The sequence below is a fragment of the Anabrus simplex genome, chromosome 1, assembly GCF_040414725.1.
Source record: "Anabrus simplex isolate iqAnaSimp1 chromosome 1, ASM4041472v1, whole genome shotgun sequence".
In the NCBI taxonomy this organism is placed as follows: Eukaryota; Metazoa; Arthropoda; class Insecta; order Orthoptera; family Tettigoniidae; genus Anabrus; species Anabrus simplex.
In genome coordinates, this window is record NC_090265.1 from 820,841,727 (window position 1) to 820,868,968 (window position 27,242).

At 40.3% G+C, this 27,242-nt stretch overlaps 1 protein-coding gene across 2 annotated transcripts in view; it reads right to left on the reverse strand.

The window, feature by feature from the left end:
- Nplp1 (Neuropeptide-like precursor 1) overlaps positions 1-27,242 on the reverse strand; it is a 363,389-nt gene that overhangs the window by 23,356 nt on the left and 312,791 nt on the right. For both annotated transcript variants that reach the window (XM_067136355.2, XM_067136354.2), the window contains exon 2: positions 3,728-5,402. In XM_067136355.2, coding sequence (XP_066992456.2) covers positions 3,728-5,402 — 1,675 coding nt within the window. The remainder of the gene's footprint in view (positions 1-3,727; positions 5,403-27,242) is intronic.

The following is a 27,242-nucleotide window of genomic DNA, read 5'->3' on the forward strand; positions in this document are numbered from 1 at the left end:
GTAGATTTGTAATGATCAACCCAGAGTTCCAAGCTCTTTAACAAATTTCACGTTGTTGTAAAAGATTACAGGCACGATAATCCCCACAGAATTAAGTGGAGTGCTTATCAGCCGTAATGTTCATTCCGCTTTATATTACTACTTATTACACTTAGAATTAGCTGAAGCTCATTTTGAATTTCTGTATCTCATATCAATTTCTGACTCGGTGATAATGAGCTTTGAAAATAAAATCAGATTAATTACATTGAGTTTATAATTTTAGTTTGTGTATTTACCTACTGTACATATATATAACGTTTTATATGACTTTTAATTCCTAGTTGGTGAGTTAAAGAATTACTTTCCGGTATTTTAAGAAAATTAGAGAAGATAACTTTTCTTTCATTTTGTTTACAATTTAATTTAGAGTGTTCGTTGTCAATAATACCTTAACCCCCATTCCTGTTCATTTAAAGACGCAGAGAAAGCTGGAGCGTATATGGTCTTGAATCATGAAAATATGAACTGAAATGAGTTACAGTTTCCTCTTGTAAAGCAACAACAGACAGAGATTATAGTGTGAGAAGTAAAAGAAGTAAAATTAGCTTTCTAAAAAGACTAGAAGTGAGAAGCCTTGCCCGTAAAGAGCTTCTCTCTGGTTCAAAACTGTCAGGGAAATTTATCTCTTATTTAATTTTTTTGGAAATAATATATCAGCTTGGATTTAAGTGTTTTACAGATTGATTCTATTCCTTGAATGAAGGGCAGAACCGTTGTAGTATTACATAAAATTATCGTCCCAGTACATAACTCAAAATCACATATTTTTAAAAGCTCTATCTGTTCTAATATAATAAAGCACTAGACGCAAGCATAGACTTTCCCTTTCTTTGATAACTGCTGCAGTGACGATAAATCCAGTACATGCTGCTACAGCTATTATTGGCATGGAAAATGAGTAAAAATTTGTTAACCTCCGAAATATTGAATTTTATTAAAACTCATCGCTTCTGATGTTTAATTTAAGCTGTGTTTAGTCAGTATAATGCAGATTGATTGTAATTTACATAAGGAAATAGACCGGGATGCATTCAAAGAATTTTAATTCTAAATTACACATTTTCTTCTGTGATATGAAGGTTTAATTTTTTGTGCATGATATTTTTCTTCACACATTGTTGTATCACCATGCAAATTGTGTACAGGGAAGTTTAACATTTACGTCATGTGTTTATAGACCTTGAACTTAATAAAACTATATCGGTAAATGATGGTTTATTAACGGAATCTAGTTTCGAATGAGTAGGATACAAATGTCAATTAATTCGTTAAGCATCTGAATAATAAAAAAGATCGAAAATTCGTTAGTAAATAAAACAATTATGAAAATAATTTTAAGTTTACTTAGTATTCCAAAATGATTCGTGCATTTTGCTTTTTTTTGCCAGCCGGAGACTTATTTTCAAATTATTATGCAGGTAGTTACTACATCTACAGTATTCCAACTCTAAGCAGCAGCTACAGATGAGTCTAAGAACTCGAGTGTAATTTTATAAACTCAGGCAAATTCTACGTGCTGGAGTGAGCTTGGACAGTTCGGAGTCAAGGGAATGGTTCGATCGGGAGGACAACAGATTTAAGCTACAGAAATATAAGTACTTTTCCGTAAAGAATGGTTTGTTACAATAAGGATAACGTGAAAAGAAGACAGATTGACTGACAAACAGACAATCAAACGAACAATCAAACGAACATACGAACCGAAAACCAAGAAAAGACACACTACAACGTACAATACATAAATCACGGGAGTACAGAGTGAGATAAATGTTCAAAGATTCAAATTGAATATTTAAAAAATAAAATTATCATTAATGACTGATGTAGCAACTTTAAAATAATAATAACTTTCTCGTTATAAAATTGCACAGCAAATAGGAACCATTATTTGTTGCTGAAGAGTATATAAATGCAGAATACTTAATTAAGTATTTAAATATTTAAAATATATTATTTAGTTTAAGTAAAGATTTATGAGGCTGTAATCGCCCAGCAATCCTAGTTTTAGAGCAAATATAACTTACGGATTTTCTCTAATTTTTAATGATAAATACAAAAACGTTTTACAAAATGTATTAGTTTCATTGAATACTATTTAAAACTGAATTTTTATTTATGGAGTAATTTCGTAACATTGTTTTATTATTTTGTAGAGACGAGGCAATATTTGAAAATAATATTTTAATATCTTATCAAAATACAGTAAAAGAAAATTGTGAAATATTCAGGAAGTACAGTAATATGCAAATAATCTTAATAGTGGTCAAGAAAGTTAACTTACTCCATGAAATATATTAAAATCCTAAAAATAAATCTGCAAAATTAGATGTCGATAATTTTATAAAGTAAAAATTCCTGTTTTAAATCTTTCTTAGCAATAATTCGTTCCATGTTAAGGGAATTTATGGAAAAATATTTGAAAACATGTCACGAAACAATATTTCTTTCCAATTTGAACCTTTATACATCATCTCTGCCTAACACAACGAAGTGCAAATAGGGTTCTATTGTGCGAAAGTGCAAGTGGAAGGTATGGAGAAAGTCCGTCTGTGCCAACAGGCGGACTACATGCGAGTGCCAGGAGGTAGTAACGAACAGTAATACTGTGGCAAAGGTATGTATTATGTGATCCACTACAAGGAACGCTAACATTTCACATAAGTGTGTACGACAACAGGGACTACTTCTAAGTAAATAACATGCACCAACAGGGATGTGCAAGTGGAAGGAATGAGTTGGAACGATTAAATGAACCGTGCGAAAAGTATCAGTTCTGCTTAAATTTCTATCCACAAACGTGCGTAATACAAAGTAAGATCTAGTATTCCTTGTTTTATTTAAAAGATAATGCTCACATTGTGTACGTTCATCTTACCTTTATAAACACATTTATCCCTATAGGTTGAGAGAAAAGTGCCAGATTTTGTTATTCAAACGAATATAAGTAAACTATTAGCTGTGAGAGACATTAATGCACAATTCTTGAAGTCACAACAGTCAAATACGGGACACCAAGTTTAAGAATATCAATAGGTCCATAAATATTGTCCAAACAGTAGTTTAGAAATTATGTGTTTAGAGCAAGTAAATTTTTCTTCAAAAATATTATCTTTAAACTGACTTTTTCACTGAGAAATTTGGAAGAAATACTTTGTTGAAGTGAATAGTAGGTATATTAAATTTATGCATGATAAATTTCTTTACACTCAACGACTATCGGCTTTATTCACATCGATAATTTCTCACTACTTTTTGACGTGGAAGTGACACAGCATGCACTAAGACACCAGTGAGTACAGCGCATGCAGCTAACAACTACTTGACCTGCACAAACATATATTAAATGTACTGAACATCTTCATTTACATCAAGTTAACAGAAATATATATTTTTAGTAAAATAATTCAATTCTTTTTAACGAACTGGTTATAATATAGTTCTCAATACACGTAAGACTATTAACTTTTGTTATCAGTTTCTTAAATATTCTTTAGGTTTACGATTAGTACCTAAGTGAGATTTTCTTTTTATTGGTGGAAGTTTCAGCGATATTAAACTGAAGTTGTTTATGTACAAGTACGATATTTATAATGAATTATTTGCGATGTATTCAGTTACTTCAGGGAAGAACATATCATTTTGTAGAACCTGGGATAATGTGTGTATGAGGTATGATTTCACTTACCGAGGAATCGCTTCTCAGGGGCTGCCCCACCTGACATAACCTCCAACATGTCTTCGTAATCGAAAAGATCGGAGTTCTGGAGAACGGGCATAGGGTACTCATCAGATGAGGAGGAGGGACCAAGGTAGGCTTGACGTTTGTTGCGTCGGCTTGAACCCTCGGCGGCGACATTCACTTCACGTTTAGTTTTGTTCGCACCTTCAGGTGGAGGTACTGCCTTCTGCGGTTCTTGTTCGCTGTTGTATGCCTTTCCATCACTTCCAGTGGAACGACTCGATTTCTTGTGTACCTGGAACGCCTTACTGGCTGCTAAGGAACCAATATGACGCTTGTCTTCCTCGGGGAAGGCTTCCTTCTCTTCTTCTTCTTGGCTTTGAAAGTTATATTCACTGCTGTCATAATTTGCATTTTCACCGACTGGGAGCCTACCTTGACGTAGAAGAGCTGCTACATAACGCTTGGCTATTTCTTCAATATCAGACTCGTCACCATCAAACTCGTTACCGAGGAAGTTGATCCTCTTTCCGTACTTTACGTATTCAGGAAGATGCCAGTTACGGGCCATTGCTCCAATATTTCGCTTAACTTCCTCACCTATATCCATTAAATCATCTTTCTTTGACATAGCTGAGTTGAAGGGCAGTCCACGACCACGAGCAAGAGAACCCAAGTACCGTTTCCCTTCGTGTACAGGGAAGAACCCACTCCGAGCTAAGGATGCCAAATTACGCTTCTCTTCCTCTGGAAAAAATAGGTCTATGTCGTTATCACTCTTTTTTGAACCTGTGTAACGAAGACCAGGGAAACCACCAAACCTTGCAAGAGATCCGATGTTTCGTTTGCCGGGAAGATATGAATTTCGTGCCAGAGATCCAATGTTTCGCTTGTAAACATCTTGTTCTTCATTGTATAGCTCCTGAATTAGTTCGTCCAAGTTTTCAGGTTCATCTGCAAAGCTCTTCTTTTGGTGTAGATAACCATTCCTAGCTAGTGATCCAATTCCTCCTCGTTTATCCTCAGTATTGTTTTCATCTTCGTCTGTGTCATCCATTGCAATATTATGCGGCCCAATCATTTGCAGTTGCCCGTTCTTAGCTAGAGTAGAAACACTTCGCTTCCCTATGCCACCATTTCCCATGTCATCGTCTCGAACACTCTGCTGCTTGTTAATCGGTAGATACCCTCCTCTTGCAAGAGCTTCCACACTTCGTTTACCTTCTCTAAATGGCAAATTTCCGCTCCTGGCCAAAGAAGCAATTGACCGCTTCTGTTCGTCTTGTTCCTGAAGAGAATCTTCCTCTTGAAGCAACTCGTTCTTCAGTGCATTTAACTGAAGCCTACGCAGCTCCTCGGTTGCAACGATGTCCTCTAGAAGGGTTTCTACTTCTTCGTCCTCACCGCCATCACGTTTACCCATGCGAATGCCACCGCCCTTTGCTAGAGCACCGACGTATCGCTTCTCGGGTTGTAGTAGACCACGATGAGATGACATTACAGGATGTAGTTTCTTGTTCCATTCCTTGCGCACAAGAAATGGAAGGTCTCCATTCCGAGCCAGGGCAGCCACGTACCGCTTCCCTTCGGGTCTGTATGGGAGTTGTCCAGTTCGAGCTAATGAACCGACGTTGCGTTTGTCCACATCATGAGGTGCTTCAGGAGCATTCTCAGATAGCACCTGCAACAAACAGAACAAGAAATATTATTGACCTTCCTGTAATGATTTTGGAGCTTGAATCCGCTGATACAGTTTAGAGTACAGTAGCAAAATAGGGAGCAAAATAGCGATTCTGAAGTACAGGTACAATGGTTCTAATATGGTCCTAGTAGTGGTCATCTTGAGTGATATTTATAAACCATATTCTTTCGTCACTCCACTCCATAAAGGTTGTAGTAAGTTACTTCCAGACAAGGTATGGGATATTTTCCCCGTTCTCAGCCAAAACATTTCAGGCTTTGAGTTGCTAAGCCTTGTACCCCACCAAAATGAATCAAATTTCAGAAAATCAGTATCAGCTGGTGAGCGACTAGCAGTAACTGTGAAGTAAATAATTATTTCCTTTCATATTTTATCTAACAGGATTATATGTAAAAGTAAGTAGGATGGCATAATACTACAAACCAGAGTACCGCCTGTGGGAGTAGTCAACTTTGTCAGTTCATCTTCCGTCACTAGACTCAAACCTCCATGGCTCAGGTGGCAGCGCGCCGGCCTCTCACCGCTGGATTCCACGGTTCAAATCCCGGTTACTGCCACGAAATTTGAAAAGTGGTACGAGGGCTGGAACGAGGTCCACTCATCCTCGGGAGGTCAACTGAGTAGAGGTGGGATCGATTCCCAGCGAGGGATCCCACCTCTACCGCCTCAAGGGCAGTATCCTGGAGCATGAGACACTGGGTCGGGAGATACAACTGGGGGAGAATGAGTAGTACCTCGCCCAGGCGGCCTCACCTGCTATGCTGAACAGGGGCCTGGGTGGGGGATGGGAAGATTGGAAGGAAGCGGCCGTGACCTTAAGTTAGGTACCATCCCGGCATTTGCCTGGAGGATAATCGGGATAACGGGTTCGAACTCGCATACAGTTTTTAACATAAGTATCTCTTAGAGCTGGGGGTCATCCTAAAATTCATGTAACTAAATCTTCTTCTTTATCTCCTGATCCTCACATGGTTGGTGGGAAGCATTGTCGTCCTCACGATGGAGGTATTTATTCCAGTGCTATATTCTTTACACTTGTGCATGGTCGTCCATTCTTGATGTCGGTCATAAATTCTTTTCTTGGTCTTCCTCTTCTCCTTTAAGCCACCATCTTTCCCTCCATCAGATTGGTGCACCGGGTTGAATGTCCTAGCAGGAGACCTATGAATCTATTCCTCTACTTTCTAATCTTTTTACCAGGTGGTATTTTTCATTCACATTTACAGCTTGGCTCTCCAAATGAATCACGGCAGTTTTGCAATCCATCTCCACCAACCGGGCGAGTTGGCGGTGCGGTTAGGTGCGCGCGGCTGTCAGCTTGCATCCGGGAGATAGTGGGTTCGAATCCCACTGTCGGCAGCCCCGAAAATGTTTTACGGGGCTTCCCATTTTCACACCAGGCAAGTGGTGAGGCTGTACCTTAATTAAGGCCACGGCCACTTCCTTCCAGCTCCTAGACCTTTCCTATCCCATAAGACCTATCTGTGTCGATGCGACGTAAAGCCACTAGCAAAAAAAGGACATCTCTACCCGACATGAGTCCTAAACTCGCCTTACTGTTCCTGTGACCGTCAAGCAATCACTGACCTCAATCACATCTCCTTCTTGTGCATCTTTATAATGTGCAGCGAAAAAAAGAACACTTTACTTTCAATCAACTTCCAAATACCACTCAACATATAGTGCATTTTATCACCCCAGCAACCAGAGGTGTGTAATGCAATTGCCATATTCTTAAGACACAAATTTAAGACTATATATTTTGAGGTGCTGCAACATTGGAAAAAATAACTAAACACACTACAGTTGCTGTGTTCAAATTTCTTCTTCTTCTTCTTCTTTTCTCTCTCTCTCTCTCTGTGTGTGTGTGTGAGTGAGAGAGAGAGAGAGCGAATATTCTGTAAGGACTCAGATCTATTCAAACTACGAAATCCATGTATAGTATTATGGATAATTTATTCTTAGTGTATTTTTAATTTTGCATTCCAATGTATTTGTAGCTGGCTATTTGGTCTGGTACCTAAAGCCAATAAAGGAAAAAAACACTTTTCAGCACTTCTTCATTGCTTATCCTACGGGTCCAGAGTATTTTTTTTTAACATGTGGCGCCAGCATCACATTTCGAAGGCTTGAATTTTCTTTCTGTGCCTCTCCACGAGAGTGCAGCTTTCTGACTCGTACAGTCCAACACTCCATACAAATGTTTTAATGTATTTCTTGCGAAAATCTATGCTAGATGCGAGCAATGATCTTTTATTATAGTATCATGTAACACAATTTGTGACGGAAGTGTAACCTAGTAACCGAGCAGGCTGTGATGTAAAGTATTGATGGATGGTCAGGCAATGTTACCTAGCAACCGTGCAAGCTACGTTTTATGGCTGGCGACAACAGCGTATGCTGAGGGCTACCAAGGCTATCGGCGAAGCCCAAACCTCAAATGAAAAGGATGAAAATCTAAAGCACATTATAATGTAAGCATCTGACACATTGTTCCATTTCTAAAACTTGAAAGCAACGAGGGAAAACGTGCGTATTTCTGAGAGCAAGGCATCGAAGACAGATCTTGCAGCCCAGGCTTTGCATCCCTCTTCCATTGCCGCATCTCGCGCGGTTAGCTGCTGAATGTGAGATAGGTGCGGCGACCGGGGGGATAGGTGTGCTAGACTTCGCTCCATCAGTTCGCCACTGCTAACAACCATGTGTTCCTCATCGTATACCTACTTCCGCACCTCATACTTAATTATATAAATAACAGAGTTCTGGTATTTCACTACCGGTTACTTCTACATCCTTGTAGGAAGACACTGCCGGACTGCTGTTATAGGAGTAATATATATATATATATATATGTTTATAGGTAGACCTGCTAAAATGAAATGCAATATTTCAGGCATAGTGTTTTCTTTTGCTTGTTGGAATTGAACCCATGATAATTGTTCAGACAACCAGTATTAGACTTCTCAAGGAAGCTAATAAACCAGTGAACGATGGGTACGACCGCTGGTAATGCTGTGAAATTCAAAATTTTAATTTAATAGCAATAATAATATTACTGGTGCATGGCATTTCTATAGGTTTGTTGGTGACCTAATGAGGATGAAATGAATGGCGAAGACGTCATGAACGCCCAGTCCCCATGCTAGGGGAATTAAGAGTACGAGGGTGTTAATTCTGAGAATTGAACTGGGGCCGTCGAACCAAAGGCAAGCATTCTATCCATTTAGCCACAAAGCCGGACATTAATTTGAAGAACCTTAGGATACCATCTCCACTGAACAGGTTTTCAGTATTGGCAGCAGCAGAGGCCAGGGCAGTAGCTGTGATAAGCAGCCTTGACAACACAGCTGGCTATTGCGTTGGCTATTTACTGCAGCTCAAAACGCTTAAGGCTTGACGTTCACTAAACCGAACATCGAAAAGGGGTAACCTAAGTCTAGTGGTAGCCCACGTATTCATCACAGGATATGCCACTGGCTGGCGTCATTCAAAATTAGCAATTTTACCTAGCAACTGTTGATGGATGGCCATGACCGACAGACATGTAAGACATGAGTTGTGGTGGTAGTGATTATTGTTTTAAGAGAAAGTACAACTGGGCAACCATCCTGTATCATATTTCTGATTCTTTGATCTTTCCATGGATAAATCTCTCACCATTTTTTCGGTTTGTTGGTTGCCAAGAAGGTACGGATGGAATCTATCGCACATTCACCAGGTCGGACCGAGGAACTTCAAGAGGCTCGCGATTGTGAAGCTTTAAAATTGTCCTGGATGTGTGATGCTGTAACCTTGGGAAATGACGTCACGCTCGAACTTCAAGGTTACCACTGCTCAGTGAAGCATCACTTCAAAGCGCCGGACTGGCCGATAACCCACACGGTCCAGCGAGCTCGCAGACAAACAAGACTTCAGTGAACAGAGCCGTCACTTCCTGCACAATCGAGAAACACTCCTTGAGAGTATACAAAAAAAGTGTACGATTCCCGCCACCCAGACTGGACAAGTGCTGTTCAGTCGAATAAATCGAAAAGGGTGCACAGTGAAATTAGGGCACATTCAGACATTCGTGAAATAAGCGCACACATTGAACCTGTGACCAGGGGGAGTTGGGTTTGAAGGAGTTACTATATACCTGCAAAGTTATACTGGATGCACGCTTGCACGGGTAATAAGTGATGCGAGCGTGCACAAGTGGCTTGCATGTGCGTGATGTGTAAAACAAACGGGCGAGTCAGCCGTGCGGTTAGGGGCGAGCTTGCATCCGGGAGATAGTGGGTTCGAACCTCCCTGTCAGCAGCCCTGAAAGTGGTTTTGCGTGGTTTCCCACGAGTAGGCTTCCAAATGGATTCATCGGTCGACGAGAGTTTTGAAATGGAAAACTTTATAGCTAGAGATTTCAGTTGTAATAAGAGAAGGATGGGTGAATGAATATTCTACTGATAGAGAAGAAGATGGATAGTTCAAACATATTTATGCTGATCTACTCATACAAGCGCAAACATTCTTTGGGTATTTCTGAATGATGCCTTCGACTTTTTATTAGATCGTGAAAAAATAACTTCATTAACGTTCAGACAAACAAATCAAATTTTAGGATATGTGTGTATCCGGAAGAAAAGCTCGTGACTATATTAGGCTTACTTCAAAGTCTTACAAAAAAATACCTACAAACTTTAAGCAAGTTGGTCTTTTAAATTGTTGTAATTTATGAAGTAATTTTATTTAATTTTCAAATATCTATCTACAGTCCGTGTATTTGTTTTAAATACCTCCATATTTTGTGACAAAGTCATGCGTTTTGCTTTTGATAAATTATATAGTCTACTGCTTTCTGATTTGACAGTATTAAATAATCAAATTAAAGGCATAATAAAAAACACAGATAAAAAAATTAGGAGAACATGTTTTGTAACCTCTCGTAATGAGCGTTAATTTGGTAGATGGGATTCCAGTAGTCGTGCAGCATACCTTGATACCTTAGCTACTGAGAGTATGCCAAATCGAAGTTTAACTCCATCTGTAGGCGAAGCCATGCATCAAACTGTCAGGTGACCCCTTCAAAACAAAGTGAATAGCGGTGCGTCCGTGTCGTTGTGAGGTGCACAGACTACTGCGGTCATTTGAGCACGTTGTACGCAAACCAGCATATCCCATGTGACATCTTAACAAGGTTCAAGTCGCAAGGGCCGTCACTTTCATCGAGGAAGGATGGACTTTTCGTCGAGTTGCTGTGGATCTCAATGTCTCACCGTCAGTTATTCAACGCTTGTAGAATCGCTACAATGAGACAGGCCAGTTCACAAGGAGGATTGGACAAGGTCGTGGACGCATGACATCCCCACAGGATGACCGATATCTGACCATCTGCGCATTGTGGTGTCGTTCAGCAACTGTCAGAGAACTGCAACAAGACCTCAGGAGGGTCACTAGAGTCACGGTGTCTGACCGGACAGTAAGGAACAGGTTAAGTGAAGTGTCCTTACGACCCAGACGTTCTGTTCGATTGTCCCATTTAACGCAGCAACATCGCGCAACTCGCCTTCTGTTTGCTCGTACCCACGCCAACTGGCAACTTCGCCAATGGAGACCTGTGTTGTTCACAGACGAGTCCAGATTTCCCCTGACACAGAGTGATGGACGTCAACGTGTTGAGACGCCGTGGTGATCAGTACATGCCAAATGTTGTCCAGGAAGGCGACCTATTCGGACAAGTTTCTGTGATGATGTGGGGTGGCATCAGTATTGATGGACGTACGGATCTTGTCGTCTTCCGTGGTAATCTTAGCGCTGCGGGGTACATTGAACAAATACTGCTACAGCATGTGTTGGTTGCTGCATACGGTGTTGGCTCTGAATAAATTCGTACTCATTCACGACAATCCAAACTTCATGTAGCGCGCATCACCAGAACTGTCTTGCGAGAACTGGACTTCAAGAGATGGAATCGCCAGCAGTGAGTCCCGATCTTAATCCCATCGAGCAGGTGTGGGATAGGCTTGACAGAAGTGTTCGTGGGCGTCTTGTTTTACCACAGACTCTCCAAGACCTCGAACAGGCTGGGACCTGATACCGCAACGTGACCTCCGCCGACTTATACGGAGCATCTCACTTAGGTACCAAACTGTGATAAATACTCGTGGAGGACATACACTATACTGAAGTTCTCCAACTGTGATAAAAATTCATCCTGGAGGACTGCTATCACTTTGTTTTCGCACCTATTTTGACATTTCCGTTTGTGTTCTGAAAATGAACGCGAATCCATGGATGTTCTTTTGTATACATCAACGGTAAAGAATAAAGCTTTAGCTGGTAATATACCTGGGTGTGAGGTATTGTTTTGTGGAGCGTGGCATACGTTCAACAACATTTCCCCCTAATTTTTTGAACTGTGTACTTGCAATTTACAATGATAATGTTATGCACTGTAAATCGCGAAGTATATTGCCCAATGTATTGTTGTTGCTAATTTTCCGTTGCCCTCATGCCATGAAAATGAAACAAGTAAATGTTACTAAAGAAAGTAAATATATAATCGGTCTTTAAACCCCTATTACGTAACACAAATAGTACCGTAAATTTTTATCGTACTTTCCCCTTGTAGATTGAGAAGGACCGTTCAACATCGCAGGAAGTCACCGGTGTATATTTAAAATAAATTAAACTAGCTGGGTGAAATACCTTCCGGTGGCTCTTCTTGTTCGCCCCTAATGATGTTGGAAACAGATAGAGAGCTTGAATAGCCTAGATTTCTTTTCAAGACTGCATGTGATTTGTTAGAAACTCTGACCAATGGAAGGCACCTAGCCATCCCAGATTCTGAGAAAGAATTAGTGCTGTTGTATGCAGATGAGGCACTCGGACCTATAATATTTTACAGAAAAGTGGTTAAAATCCCAACTTGAAAAGGATTTTAAAGCTAACTCTAGCAACTGAAATATACTGTATTCTATGTGAGATGATATTCGCCAATTATTTTTCTATAGACTGAAAATTAAACGAGCTGGCAAAATTTTTAATTTGTAAAAAATAATTACCTAGATAGGTACAAATATGTTACATTTACATAATATGTAAAAATATGTCATATTACTAAGAATATGTAAACGTATGTAAAATGAAACACAGGTATGACAATATCAGAACCACAGTTCACCGACATTTTTGTTTTCATTTGTCTACAATTAAAGTCATAGTGTATGTAATTAAATAAGATTCCGGTCGCTACTTATAAGTATATTCCTGTTGTGATTAGTTGATTAACAATTGGACCAGCGTGGAATGGTTTCCATTAATTGTTACGCGTTCATGAGTAAGATAAACGGGCCATCTTGCAAGAGCTTCAGTCTTGATTTGGGAAGGATAAGAAGAAAAGTGGTGAAGATTTGTAAGTTTTGTTCTTCAATGAGTGTTGAAGCTCGAGAAAGAGCTGTATTTATCTGACAATACGACGAGGTATCAAGGGCACGTATCCTATTCCTCCAGTCCTCTCATATCCACGTCTCTAAAACAGCCTCTCTGAAATTTTAACATGCGAACATTGTTGTGTAGTCTATATAAGAGAACAAAAGCGTGTTTGTACGCGAGTGAAGGAGTAGTTATACGGCATTACGGAAGTTTGGTATGCAGAGCTCAAACACAGCGGAGGAATTACGCACGTCTTTCTCTGAGCTGGAGAAGCGCGCTAAAGGACATTCCTTACACAAGTAATCAATTGCCAACCGAGAAAGGAATTCAAGTGGCAATATTTGTTTATCGCCTTAAATTTCAGAGGATACTATAAGCTCCTATCATGAAACACAAGTTTCGTGTCACACTGCAATACATTCAATATATCACTCGAAAATGAGCGTTTAGATTCTTACAGTTTCCTACTTATACTAAAGCAGCAGTTTGAGCATAAAAAACATGACTAACACTGCTCTAAAGTGGCCCGTTCCCATGGCAACGATCCCAACGTTGCCGCATTTAAGGATATCACCATGTGGTTTGGCCTGTTGTCAGTCGCTTTTCTCATATCATTCGGATTGGTATTGTGTTAGCTTTATTGCTTTAGATGTTTGTTTTTCGAAAACCGGTATTAGTTTTGTTGTTGTTTACAACGGTTTGTTTTCAGGCCAACTTTGATTTATGGGAGTGAAAACTGGGTGGTGGACTCAGGTTCCTTATTGGTAAGTCAGAAGTAACAAACATGACAATAGCGAAAATTATTCAGGTACGAACGGTAGTGGACCGGCTTCGGTGGTGGGGTCTGTGTGGCAAATGGAGGAAGGTTACCTAGTAGAATACTATTCTTTGTTATAGAGAGTAAAAGAAGTAGAAAGAGACCAGGACGATAATGGTTAGGGTCAGTTTCTAACGATTTAAAGATACGAGGTAAGGTAAAGGGGCCCATATTTCGTCCCCTTATCAGATTTGGACTTGAAGAAAATCACGAATATTACGAAGAAGGCTAGAAATTGGTATAGTCTATATATTACTGAATATATCCTCCACTTACGAGCGAGTTACAATGAAACTGTTATAACGTAAGGTAGTCAATATTTGATAAAACATGAACACTACAAAAAATAAACTACAAAAAATGTGTTCGTAATTTCGTCCCCACCAAATTTATGAAAAGTAAAATTAATTTTAATATATTTTTCCTTTCTAACATTGCCAAACACTTTCCGTATAATGTAGGGCCTCTCAAGGTGCATGAACCGGTGCATTGCACGGCGCAAGGTGCAAAAGACGACTTCGCTAGGCTGACCAGAACGCAGAGCCCCCACTCCTGGATTTTAAGTAATAGCGCTGTCTCTCTCCCTACGCCTGCCTCGGTCGCTCCGCCTCTCTCACCCTTCCACACTTGCTCTGCAGCGCTCCACCATCCGAGCGTAGTTCAGCCGAGCTTAGCCGAGTCAGCCGACGCACGGTGCACGGAACCTCTGCGCCTCGGCTTGCACGCGTGAGATATTCGGCGTTTGAGAGGCCCTGGTATAATGAATTACTTGAAGGCCATTTATGAAAATTGTTTTCTTGGTATTCTCTTAAACAAAGCCTTCCTGCGTTGCTTGTGCTTGTGCTTGCACGTTTGTGACCAGTGTCCTTTCCAAGATCATTTGCAAAATATGGTCTGAAACCATTATTGATAATACTGCTACACTTGGTCCTGTGTAACTAAATTGCCAGCGCCCTGATTCCCTGAAATTTAGTTTTACGAGTCCCTAAGTGATCACAAGATAAGACAGATGTATGACAGCACACAACAATGCTAATGACCCTTCAGCAGAGGTGGTCTCACTACATTTTTCTAACGTTAAAAACTCAGATTCATTTAATTTTGACTGGATTACAACTGCATTGGCTGCCTGTCTATGTTTTTTTTGTCTCTCTATGACTTAGTAAGTCTGCATGCCGAGTTACAACTCAACAACGACATTACTTACAGAACGCCTTCGTATGGTCCCCTGGGATTCCATTAATCCATTCACGAAAAATCTTCTTTCAACCAGTCAGATCTAAACTTCTGTACCTATTCTGGTTTAACTTTCTCCATTTCACACGATAATATGTTTATGCTATAGAAACACCATTATTAAAGCGTGGACAGTATTTACGATCACCACATTTTTAAAGATTGTTTCATCTTATGTTGTTAACCTCCCACAGCGAAAACCAGAAGTTGGGAAGCTTTAAAGTAGATTTATATGAAGTCTTACATCCATTCTAGTAGAGGATTTCAGAGCGATCGTGTGTGTATGTATGTATGTATGTATGTATGTATGTATGTATGTATGTATGTATGTATGTATGTATGTATGTGTGTATGTATGTGTGTGTGTGTGTGTGTGTGTGTGTGTGTGTGTGTGTGTGTGTGTGTGTGTGTGTAAAGCTCCAGCATGTCGAAAATATCGGCAGCGAAGTCGTCACTAATTCAACAGTGGAAACGAGAATTTCCCGGTTGCATTCTTTATAACTACATCAACACCACCTCCCCCATGGCGCAACAGCCCTGAAGGGCCTTGGCCTATCAAGCGGCCGCCGCTCAGCTTGCAGATTATGAGGCGTCGTGTGGTCAGCACGAGGAATCCTCTCGGCCGTTATTGTTGGCTTTCTAGACCGGGACCGCTATCTCACAGTCAGATAGCTCCTCAATTGTAATCACGTAACCTGAGTGGACCTCGAACCGGCCTTCAGGTCCATGTAAAAATACCTGACCTGGCAGGGAATCGTACCAGGGGCCTCAGGGTAAGAGGCAGGCTCGCTACCTCCACACTATGGAGCTGGCATAACTACATCAAACAGAAAGAAAAAAAAAGTGCGTCATGTTTTATGTTTCATTCTGCTGCATTATACTAATGTATATTATATTATATTATATTATATGATATTATATTATATTATATTATATTATATTATATTATATTATATTATATTATATTATATTATATTATATTATATTATATTATATTAGGTCCGACTCGCTGGCTGAATGGTCAGCGTACTGGCCTTCGGTTCAGAGGGCCCCGGGCTCAATTCCCGGCCGGGTCAGGGATTTTAACCTTCATTGGTTAATTCCATTGGCTCGGGGGCTGGGTGTTTGTGTTGTCCCCAACATCCCTGCAACTCACACACCACACTTAACACTATCCTCCACCACAATAACACGTAGTTACCTACACATCGCAGATGCCGCCCACCCTCATCGGAAGGTCTGCCCTACAAGGGCTGCACCCGGCTAGAAATAGCCACACGAAATTATTATTATATTATATTATATTATATTATATTATATTATATTATATTATATTATATTATATTATATTATATTATATTATATTAATAATTTGAGACGATTTAGAGAAGTTATATGTAGACTCTGGAGCTTTTGGTAGTATTTAGAATGCATACTAGTTTGTTCATTAGGAATGCCGTCTAGCGTGCTATTCCGTAATGTAGTGAGAGTAACATAGATTCTAGGGGTTCTAGTGGACCGTATCCCTAATGTTTATGCAATGCTCATAGCACAACCGTTGTGCAGGTAAATAACCTAACGAAAATCCACAGCCTGTTTCCGATCATTCGACCCGGTCAGGAATAAAATGAATGAAGCCCCCATTCAGCGGCGAGGAAAGGAATTGTGGCGGCTGTCGAAGCCTGTCGCAGTCCTCTGGGGCAATAATTAATGACTGACGGATGAAATGAGATAATATTGGAGAGTGTTGCTGGAATGAAAGATGACAGGGAAAAGCGGAGTACCCGAAAAGAAAAAACCCTGTTCCGTCTCCGCATTGTCCAGCACAAATAATCTTACATGGAGTGACTGGGATATGAACCACGGAGCCCAGCGGTAAGAAGCTGACGCGCTGCAGTCCGAGCCATGGAGGCTGCTGAATGCTAATCTATTACAATCTGAAAATCCGGGCTCTTTTTATAAGTAAGTATTCTTTAAGACCTATTTTCCTCCTTGAAACCTGTTTCACATAGGGACAGATCTTATCTTAGGTTCATAAAATGAGATTTTTAAACACCTAAAAAATCTGAGGTCTGCTGATGATGACACAGTATTAATAGGTCGAAGTCGAAAATATTTGCAATGTCTCGCTAGTAAAGTGTGCCACGTAAATCATGAGTACAGGCTTGATCACAGTGACAAGAAGATCATGCGCATGATCATCAACAGAACATCTGTGCCTCCAATTGTTCACATATCGGCCAACGAAAAGAGTAACTACGAATATTGATATTTCGGGATCGGAATGAAATGTAGGCTTGGGAGAGCTAGGACTACATTAGTGTGAGGGTTGATCGCCTACTCTGCAGCCACGACATAAGTCTACACTTAAAGGAGTGAATAGTTCTGAACTTGTTATATGACATCGAATAGTAGACATCTGTAGCTATGGAGATGCTCTAAGCACTTGAAATATTGGTGTATTTGTGCATATACAAATGCCAACTGCCTTTTCCAGGATTCGAACCTGCAACCTTACACATGGGAGGTTCACCCCTAATCTACATTACACAGCCGGTCTGTCACCATACTGGATATCGTTATTATTATTATTATTATTATTATTATTATTATTATTATTATTATTATTATTATTATTAGGCACAGTTTTCTTTACGTCGCACCGACGCGGATAGGTCTTATGGCGACGATGGGACAGTAAAGAGCTCGGAGTGGAAGCGGCCGTGGCCTTAATTAAGGTACAGCCCCAGAATTTGCCTGATGTAAAAACAAGAAGCAACGGAAAACCATCTTTAGGGCTGCCAGAAGTGGGGTTCAAACCCACTATCTCCCGGATGCAGGCTCACAGCCACGCGCCCCTAACCGCACGGCCAACTCGCCTGGTCTAGATTTTGTTACATAGTACATGGTATATTGGTCTTGATATAGCCCTGTATACGCCACCCTCCCTTATATTCTCAACGCTTAGGTGATATAAAGCACTTTCAGTTCAATAGCCTATATTTGTAAATCAGAAGCAGACGTGATTTTTAATAAATGCTGTTTGTTCGGGTCGTCGACCTAGAAAGATCTTTTGCCACTACTTGCACGATATGTGAGCAACCTGTGTGTATTTTGTAAATGGCGGAAGTGTAAAGTGTTGAATGTGAGGAAAGAAACGTTAAGGACGATACAAACACCCAGTCCCCAGGCCAGGGATATTAATCATTTACAATGACCCGACCGGGAATCGAACCTGGGGCCGCCGGGTGACAGACGGACGCGTTGTCCCCTACACCGCGGGGCCGGACAGTAGACGTGATTACTTGCCATACAATCTTTCTAGATCTTAGCTTATTTTTATTTCAACAGTGGCTGTGAATCAAGGAATTTTGAAAACAGACTACTATATAATTTAGTCAAATTATGTCGTGTGAATTCAACGGTAATTTCTATTCATTCAACAAAACAAATATAATGCAGAGCTGTATTCCACTGATTCTCTTTTTTTATAAAAGAGGTTTCATTTTGCGTTCAATAGAAGCTAATTTTTTCGAAACAATACCCGCAATCACTGTGTATGGCAGTGTGCCGTAGCTTTATTTAATATGAGGGAAAATTGAATGAATAATCTTTGTTTGAACGAGGAATGATGCCGGTCCTCTTCTTTCAATAGAAGTGGAGCACACTCGTGGGATATAGGACTATCGTCCTTATTTTGTTGTATCATTTAAGGGCTAGGCGTTTCTTGGTAAATAATTCCTTGTTTAAGGGGTGGTAAAACTTATTCGGCGAGTTGCAAGTGGCATCTAGTCCACTTTACTCTTATGTAATGAGGCATTACAGAAATTTTAAGAGTTCTAATAAGCATCTCCCTAATGTTTATGCAGGTTTCATTGCAACACCGTCGTGCGGGCGGAAGGAAACATTGCCCGTTTAATGATGATGATAATAATAATAATAATAATAATAATAATAATAATAATAATAATAATGTCCGCCTCTGTGCTGTAGTGGTTAGTGTGATTAGCTGCCACCCCCAGATGCTCGGGTTTGATTCCCGGCTCTGCCACGAAATTTGAAAAGTGGTACGAGGGATGGAACGGTGTCCACTCAGCCTTGGGAGGTCAAATGAGTAGAGATGGATTCGATTCCCACCTCAGCCATCCTGGAAGTGGTTTTCCGTGGTTTCCCACTTCTCCTCCAGACAAATGCCGGGATGGTATCTATCTTAAGGCCACGGCCGCTTCTTCCCTCTTCTTTGTCTATCCCTTCAAACTTCCCACCCCCCCCTGCAAGGCCCCTATTCAGCATAGCAGGTGAGGCTGCCTGGGCGAGGTACTGGTCATCCTCCCCAGTTGTATCCCCGACCTAGAGTCTGAAGCTCCAGGACACTGCCCTTTGGGCGCTAGAGTTGGGATCCCTCGCTGAGTCCGAGGGAAAAACCGAACCTGGAGGGTAACCAGATAAATAATAATAATAATAATAATAATAATAATAATAATAATAATAATAATAATAATACCGAGCTCGATAGCTGCAGTCGCTTAAGTGCGGTCAGTATCCAGTATTCGGGAGATAGTGGGTTCGAACCCCAGTGTCGACAACCCTGAAGATGGCTTTCCGTGGTTTCGTATTTTCACACCAAGCAAATGCTGGGGGTGTACCTCAATTAAGGCCACATACGCTTCCCTCCCACTCCTAGCCCTTTCCTATCCCATCGTTGCTATAAGACCTATCTGTGTTGCTGCGACGTAAAGCAACTTACAAAACATAAAAAAAATAGTAATAATTCATTTGTTTAACGTCCCAATAACTATTCTTACGGTTTTCGGAGACGTCGAAGTGGCAACATTTTGTCCCGCACGAGTTCTTTAACATCCCAGTAAGTCTACTGACACGAGGCTACGTATTTCAGCACCTTCAAATATCACTGAACTGAGTCTGGATCGAACCTGCCAAGGTGGGCTTAGAAGGCCAGCGTTCCACCGTCTGAGCTACTGAGCCCGGCACCCGTTGAATAAATTTACATCTTAGCCTAATAGAGCTCAAACATCCGATCTCTAGTATACTTTGAACCCTTTCAGACCTGAATTATTTTTAAAGGAGGAAGAGTATTCTTTTATAGAAGTTCGGCTTCTACGAGGATTCAAAAAGAGCGTCATTCTTGTGCCGCTTTTAGATGGTGCATCTTTCTTTGCCTCTCCGCATATAATACTATATGATTCAAGCTGCAAGTGCTACATGCAACCTGCTTTCTGCTTGTTTACACATGCTGATGACGCATGCATTAACCCTCCAACACTCGCGCGGGCTACCTCATCCTGTATTTTAAAGTGCAATTCCTCACATTTAAATATGTGGTAGGCTGTCGACTTGTGAAAGATCTCTGACGACTCCTGATCAAATCGATTATAACTTCAGCCATCCTGTATATACTTTATGCGTTAGTCAGAAACAAATTTTATACCTAACTTCAATCACAAGCAAAGGCATTTTGCATGAATTTAGACACGAATGAGACTGAATGGGGAGCTCCTGCAGGTATTTGCACCTAGCTGTAGGCAGAAATTGATATCTTGGAACTTGAAAATAGGTGCAATGAGTATGATATGAAAATATGCCTTTCCAAGACTAAGTGATGTCAGTAGGGGAGAAACCTAAGAGAATTTAATGTCAGGTCGGGAATACAAGTCTGGAACAGGTAGGTCATTTCAAATTTTCTACCAGGATAGTAGCGTAGTAAGTGAGATTGAATCAAAGTGTAGCAAAGCTAATGCAGTGAGCTCGCAATTGCGATCAACAGCAGTCTGTAAGAAAGAAGTCAGCACCCGGACGAAACTATCTTTACACCAGTCTGTTTTCATAAGGAAGTGGAAATTAGATGGATTCACGACATGCTAATTATAAGTTAGAAGTAACAGACGTGAAAGCAGTAAGGGAGATTACTGGTACAAAGAGGTGGGAATGCTAGGAGGGTACTAGGAATGAGCAGATAAGCGATAATTCCTCTGTGTACCGTTACTAGAGTGTTTGCTTCCGAATTCCTAAATTACGGGCTCAGACCTGGAGAATGTAATAAGATTTTTGAGCTGCGAAAACTGTACGTTTAGCATTAAATGTGGTAGGCTGTCGGCTTGTGAAAGATCTCAGACGACACCTGATCAAATCGATTATAATTTCAGCCATCCTGCACCATCTCTATAATAAAATGAGATGTTGAAATTCACGAGCAGGCAGCCTAAATGGCGTCTAATCCAAATACTCTACACGTAAATTGAGACATACCATTATTATTTCTATTATTATTATTAGTAGCCCGCCTTGTGGTCATGATCGTTAAGGCGTTGAAGTCAAAACGGTCTGACACCGTGGTCAGCCGATTCGAGGCCGGTTGTTCGAAAAAGTTTTCACCATCAGAATGTTGGCAGGGTAGGGGGAAGTGGTTGTATACAATTTCTAATCACTAGATTGCGTGCCAAAAGCCTGTATGAAATTCTAAACCTCTCCGCAGTACTCATATGGAGTGAGGGTATATGACGCTGTTGAAGGTGATTCGTCCGTCGGATGGCGACGTAAAGCCTTAAGCGGATCCCTTGGTACTATTCGACAGGAGTAGGCTATGTGCCTGTATCTGGTTTCACCCTCTCTCTTCCTATTATCATGTATCACATCATTCATTTCATCTCATTAACTCCTCCGATGAGGTTGACGTCAGGAAGGGCATCCGGTCACAAAAAAACCGCCACGACAGATTCATCTCACCTTCATACGCTACCCCGTAGAGAAACGGTACAAAGTTTGGACAAACAAACAAACAAACAAACAAACAAACAAACAAACAAACAAACAAACAAACAAACAAACAAACAAACAAACAAACAAACAAACAAACAAACAAACAAACAATATTATTATTATTATTATTATTATTATTATTATTATTATTATTATTATTATTATTATTATTACGTAGGTCGAGTCATAAGTCATGGCAACTATTTTTTTCTCGCGAACAGGGGACAACTCGGAAAATCTAAGATATGCATTTGGAAACGTAGAGTATGTACTTGCGTATGATGCCACTAGATGGTGCATGTAAACAACAGTGTGGGTCTAAGCATGCCCCCAAGTTCAGTGTGTGAGTGAGAGCGTCACAAAATGGAAGTCAACAAGCAGGAGCAACGATCGTATATTAAAATAGCAGTTCTCCGCGGCAGAAATGCACGCCAATGCCATGCAGGGCTGCAGGAAGCTTTAGGTGTGCATGCCATGCCCTATAGAACAGTGGCGAGGTGGCGTTAGCGATACACATGGAGCAAATGGTATTCAGCGCCTGCCCCACCGCTGGTAACTCACAGTGGAAACCTTGGGTGATTATTTCGAAGGTCTGTAACCAGTGGAGACCTGTCCTTTTTACGTAGTCTTGTGTATTTGCTGTCGATACCATAATAAAACAATGTCTACCAATGGCATGTGTTCTGTCACTTTCCTACAAGAATCTCCTGAAGTCAGAATTTGTCTTCAGGCACTATGCGTAAGTACATTCCCTATATTTTCAAATGCATATCTTACATTTTCTGTGTTGTCTCCTGTTCGCGAGAAAAAAAACGTTGCCATGACTTATGACTTGACCCTCGTATTATTATTATTATTATTATTATTATTATTATTATTATTACAGAGTGAATTGGCTACGTGGTTCCAGTCGTACAGCTGTTAGTTTGTATTTGGGAGATGCTGGGTTCCAACCTGACTGTCGGCAATTCTGAAGATGGTTTTCCGTTGTTTCCGATTTTTATACCATGCAAATGCTGTGGTAGTACCCTCATTAAGGCTATGCTCGTTTTCTTCCCAGTCATACTGATCGTCTTCGTAAGTCGGTGCGACGTAAAAGCAAAAATTGGCGAGGGTGGAGGGAAAATTAAATGATCATAAACACGTTTTTCGGTAAAAGGTGTGACGTGATGTTACCTAGCAGCCGTGTAGGCTGTGATGTGAAGTATTGATGAATAGTCATGACATACAAATCCATGGCCTGCGCAGCTCTCAAGGTACTGTTGCTAGGCAACAGCGTGTCACACGTTTTGTTACTTGACACTATTTCGTTACACGCATTTTGGGATATCCTCTCCCCCCCCCCCCATCCAGCTCTATGACATATTTAGGTCAATAATATTACTTGAGTGTCCCGGGCTTGAGTTCCAGTGATTTCGAAAGTGGTTTTCGCTAGGATGTGCGCGTAGTGACAAGAAGGGTATCCGGCGTTAAAGGACCCGGGCAAGTCATAAATTGAGTTGACCTCACATAAATCGTGGGAAGGTAGTGTGAAATAAAACTGTAGTTATTTGAACAGCAGTCAATAAATAATAACCAAATAAATGTTAGATATACATAACATTACAAACAATAACAAAAATATTATTGTTCCGGAGTAAATACGTATGGTTTAACAAATATTAATTTTATATCATTTTTGCTACTTCCGCTACGGAAATTATGAACAGTCACTAACAAAACGTGAGCGGACGTTGGAATGTAAATATTTTTCTAGCGTATTTGTTAGGAAATCATTTTTACAGGTTTCAAATATGACAGGTTGAAAAGAAGGTTATAAGCCACTTATTACCAGAAGCTGAGGGAAACATTAAAGATTACAGAATGAAATTCATTGCAAAATTACGTAATAAATAAATAAATAAATAAATAAATAAATAAATAAATAAATAAATAAATAAATAAATAAATAAATAAATAAATAAATAAATCCATAAATATTTAATGTTTCATTGAGGTAGCTTAATGCCCAGAATTTTTCTCGTATGAAAATAGGAAACGGAGGAAAACCAGCTTCAAGGCTGTTAATGGTGGGATTAGGACCGTTATTTATTTTATGAATAATAATGATAATCATCATCATCGGAAGGAAACTTAATTTTTGATATAAAATCCGAACGCAAGCATTTGTGCAAGTGGAGGGATATACTTCCGTTTGTGCATCGTCACAGTATTGTTTTGCGTAGAGGGCTTCTAGTGGTATCTCAACGGCGCACTAGCCGCCAGCGCCTTGGAAATGCGTGACAATGCAGCTGGGATAAGTAGCTCAGACGGCGGACGGTTGAGGCGCTGGCCTTCTGAATCCAATTTGGCAGGTTCGATCCTGGCTCAGTGCGGTGGTATTTGAAGGTGGTCAAATACGTCAGCGTCATGTCGGTAGATTTTGTATTACGTAAAACAACTCCCATAGGACAAAATTCCTGTATCTCGGTCCTCTGAAAATCGCAAAAGTAGTCAGTGTGACGTAAAATCTGTAATATTATTATATTATTATTATTATTGTTATTATTATTAATCCAGTTGACGTTCTCACTGCTACACTGGTGCGAAACGCTGCTAATTTCACGATTGAAAACTAAATTAATTAAATATTTGTAATAATAATTTTGTTTTACGTCCCATTAACTGCTTTCTCGGTTTTAGGTGTGCCCAGGTGCCTGAATTTCGTCTACAGGAGTTCTTTGGATGTCAGTAAATCAACGGATACGAAGCTGACGTATTTGAGAAACTTCAAATATCCCCGGACTGAACCGCTTTTGGATCAACCAGTTTGAGCTGAGGAGGTCATAACTCCATCGTTTGAGCTACTCAGGCCAGGTATTATTATTATTATTATTATTATTATTATTATTATTATTATTATTATTAGCAGTTTTCCACCCCGACATTAAGATCGTCCATTATCAAATAAATGTTCAATTTGATAATATGCGTCCCGTCCATAATACATACCCGAAATACCTAAAAATTGCTCTTGAGAGAATGTTGTCCTTTTTTTGCTAACACATCAGAAAATCGGAGTCAAACTGCGATCGAGGAATAACATCCTTCAAATGTTATACGTTAAAATTTCAGCATCTACGATCTTCAGCTCTTGGATTTGTTTTCACTGCTGAGAAACACTTATGACCGGCATGGCTAAACTGTGTTCATATCAAACTATTTCACAGGATGCTGAATAATACTACCTGTTTCTTAGCTATATCCCTCCACCACATCTTGGTCGAAAAAGAGCTCTGCTACAAGAGTACAAGAAAAAATGGACAACCTTCGAATGCCAGTCGTTGAAAATATCGATGATACTGTTAAGAGCAAAGGGGAGTCATGACTAAAATTTTAAACTTCTGCAATTCACCACTTAACACAACCAAATTTATAACAGAAGCATAGGATAACAGAAAGTCTTTCTTTTTTTCTTCCTTAATCTGTTTATCCTCCAGGGTCGGTTTTCTCTCGGACTGAGCGAGGGATCCCACCTCTACCACCTCTAGGGCAGTGTCCTGGAGCGCGGGACTTTTGGGTCGGGGGATAAAACTGGGATGGAGGACCAGTACCTCACCAAGGTGGCCTCACCTGCTATGCTAAACGGGGGCCTTGTGGAGGGATGGGAGGATTGGAAAGGACAGGCAATGAAGAGGAAAGGAATCGGCCGTGGCCTTTAAGTTAGGTACCATCTCGGCATTCGCCTGAAGGAGAAGTGGGAAACCACTGAAAACCACTTCGAGGACGGCTCAGGTGAGAATCGAACCCACCTCTACTCAGTTGACCACCCGAGGCTGAGTGGACTCCGTTCGAGCCCTCGTACCACTTTTTAAATTTTGTGGCTGATCCGGGAATCGAACCTGGGATTCCGTGGTTGGCAGCTAATCACGCTAACTACTACACTACAGAGGCGGACAGTAAGATAAAGTACCACACAAAATTTGAAACTGATTAGTTTTGTTGCATAGTTATTAACAAATACTATTTATTTTGTGTATGTTGAATGGAAAATGCTCCTTGCGGAACAGTCTTAATTATTTTTGGGTTATAATTTGACACACTTGTCAAAAATGCTCATGTACTTAATAATAACTCTAGATTTTGTAGTCAGGTATAAACTATTTTCAATTTTTCATTGTTCACACAATAGACAAAACTATAGTTTGGTGCTATTTCAGGAACAACAATATGAAGGTAATGCACAACTGATAATAAAATGCGGAACACCTTTTAATTCCTGTACATATTCAAACTTTGTCAGAAAATTATAGGTGAATCTGATAAGAACTCTGTCGCAAGGAGCATTTTATACGTGACAATGAGCTGATAATATTTTAAACTAGAAAAATGCAATGGAATGTTTTAAGAAACATAATTGCATTAAAACTGCTCTGGACTGTAAATTACACCCTCAGATTTCTATCTTTTCTTAAGCACAGCCTAGGCCTACTACAAGGTAATTATCTTTCAGTGGGATTATTAAATAGTAGTCCGAAAGAACTTTGAAGCCAATCTTGTCTGTCAACGTGAGAGAAAGGGGCGTATGCTTGCTCTATATACGCAATGTCACTATCCTTTAAATCCGCCATTTAAAGCTTTCAAAATGGGACTTGAAATAAGATAAATTAGGGGAGTTTTAAGTTTAAAATAGAAAATTCAACTTTTTCGTAAAAATTCGCATCATTTCAGCATGCTGCGTTCTAAACATCCACAGGCGCTGATGGGTACTACGTGCGTCATTTTTCTCTTTTTTTCTGATGTTTTCTTATTCTTATCATTATTTGTTTTCCCTTTCATTTTTTATTTAAAGACGGCATACACACACACACACACACACACACACACACATCACAATCCCCGAGCCCGTGGAAGTAACCAATTCAAGTTAAAATCCCCGACCCGGCCGGGAATCGAACTCGGCCCCTCTAGAACTTAAGGCCAGCACGCTAACCATTTAGCCTTGCGGCCAAAATAACATTCATAGTTTCAACACAGTGCGAAGGCTTTCTGAGCACGGCGTAGAAATGCTTTAGAGGGTAAGGAAATGACATTGCAATTAATTGAGGATTACCGGTGATGCGATGTGTTGTTGAAAGTTCAGAACAACATAATGACCACTTTATTTGAACTTAAAATATCACATGAATATAAACATTTCTTGTTACTTCATTGCCAGTTCATCTCATTCGACCCTTCAGAAGAAACAACTGTCTATAGTCTACACTTTACCAGATCTCGAGTAACAGAGACGAATTTTAGTGTCTATAAAGTTTATAATTTTGCTTTATGTCGCACCTACTACAAAAGCGTTTTCATTCCGTCCCTGAAGGGGTGGCGAGCCTCCTAGACGCTGACGCCGTCTCTCAGGCTGGGAGATTTGCTGCGGTGGAGATTTTCGGAGAAGATGCGGGGGTTGGCGGCCGTGGGCTATCCTAGGAACTGTCCCGACATTCGCTTTAGTGTAGGTAAATGTAAAACCACGGAAAACCATTCTCAGGACAGCCGACGTTTGGGGCCACCCGTGAGGTTCAGCCCTGTCCCGTCTCCCGAATGCAAAG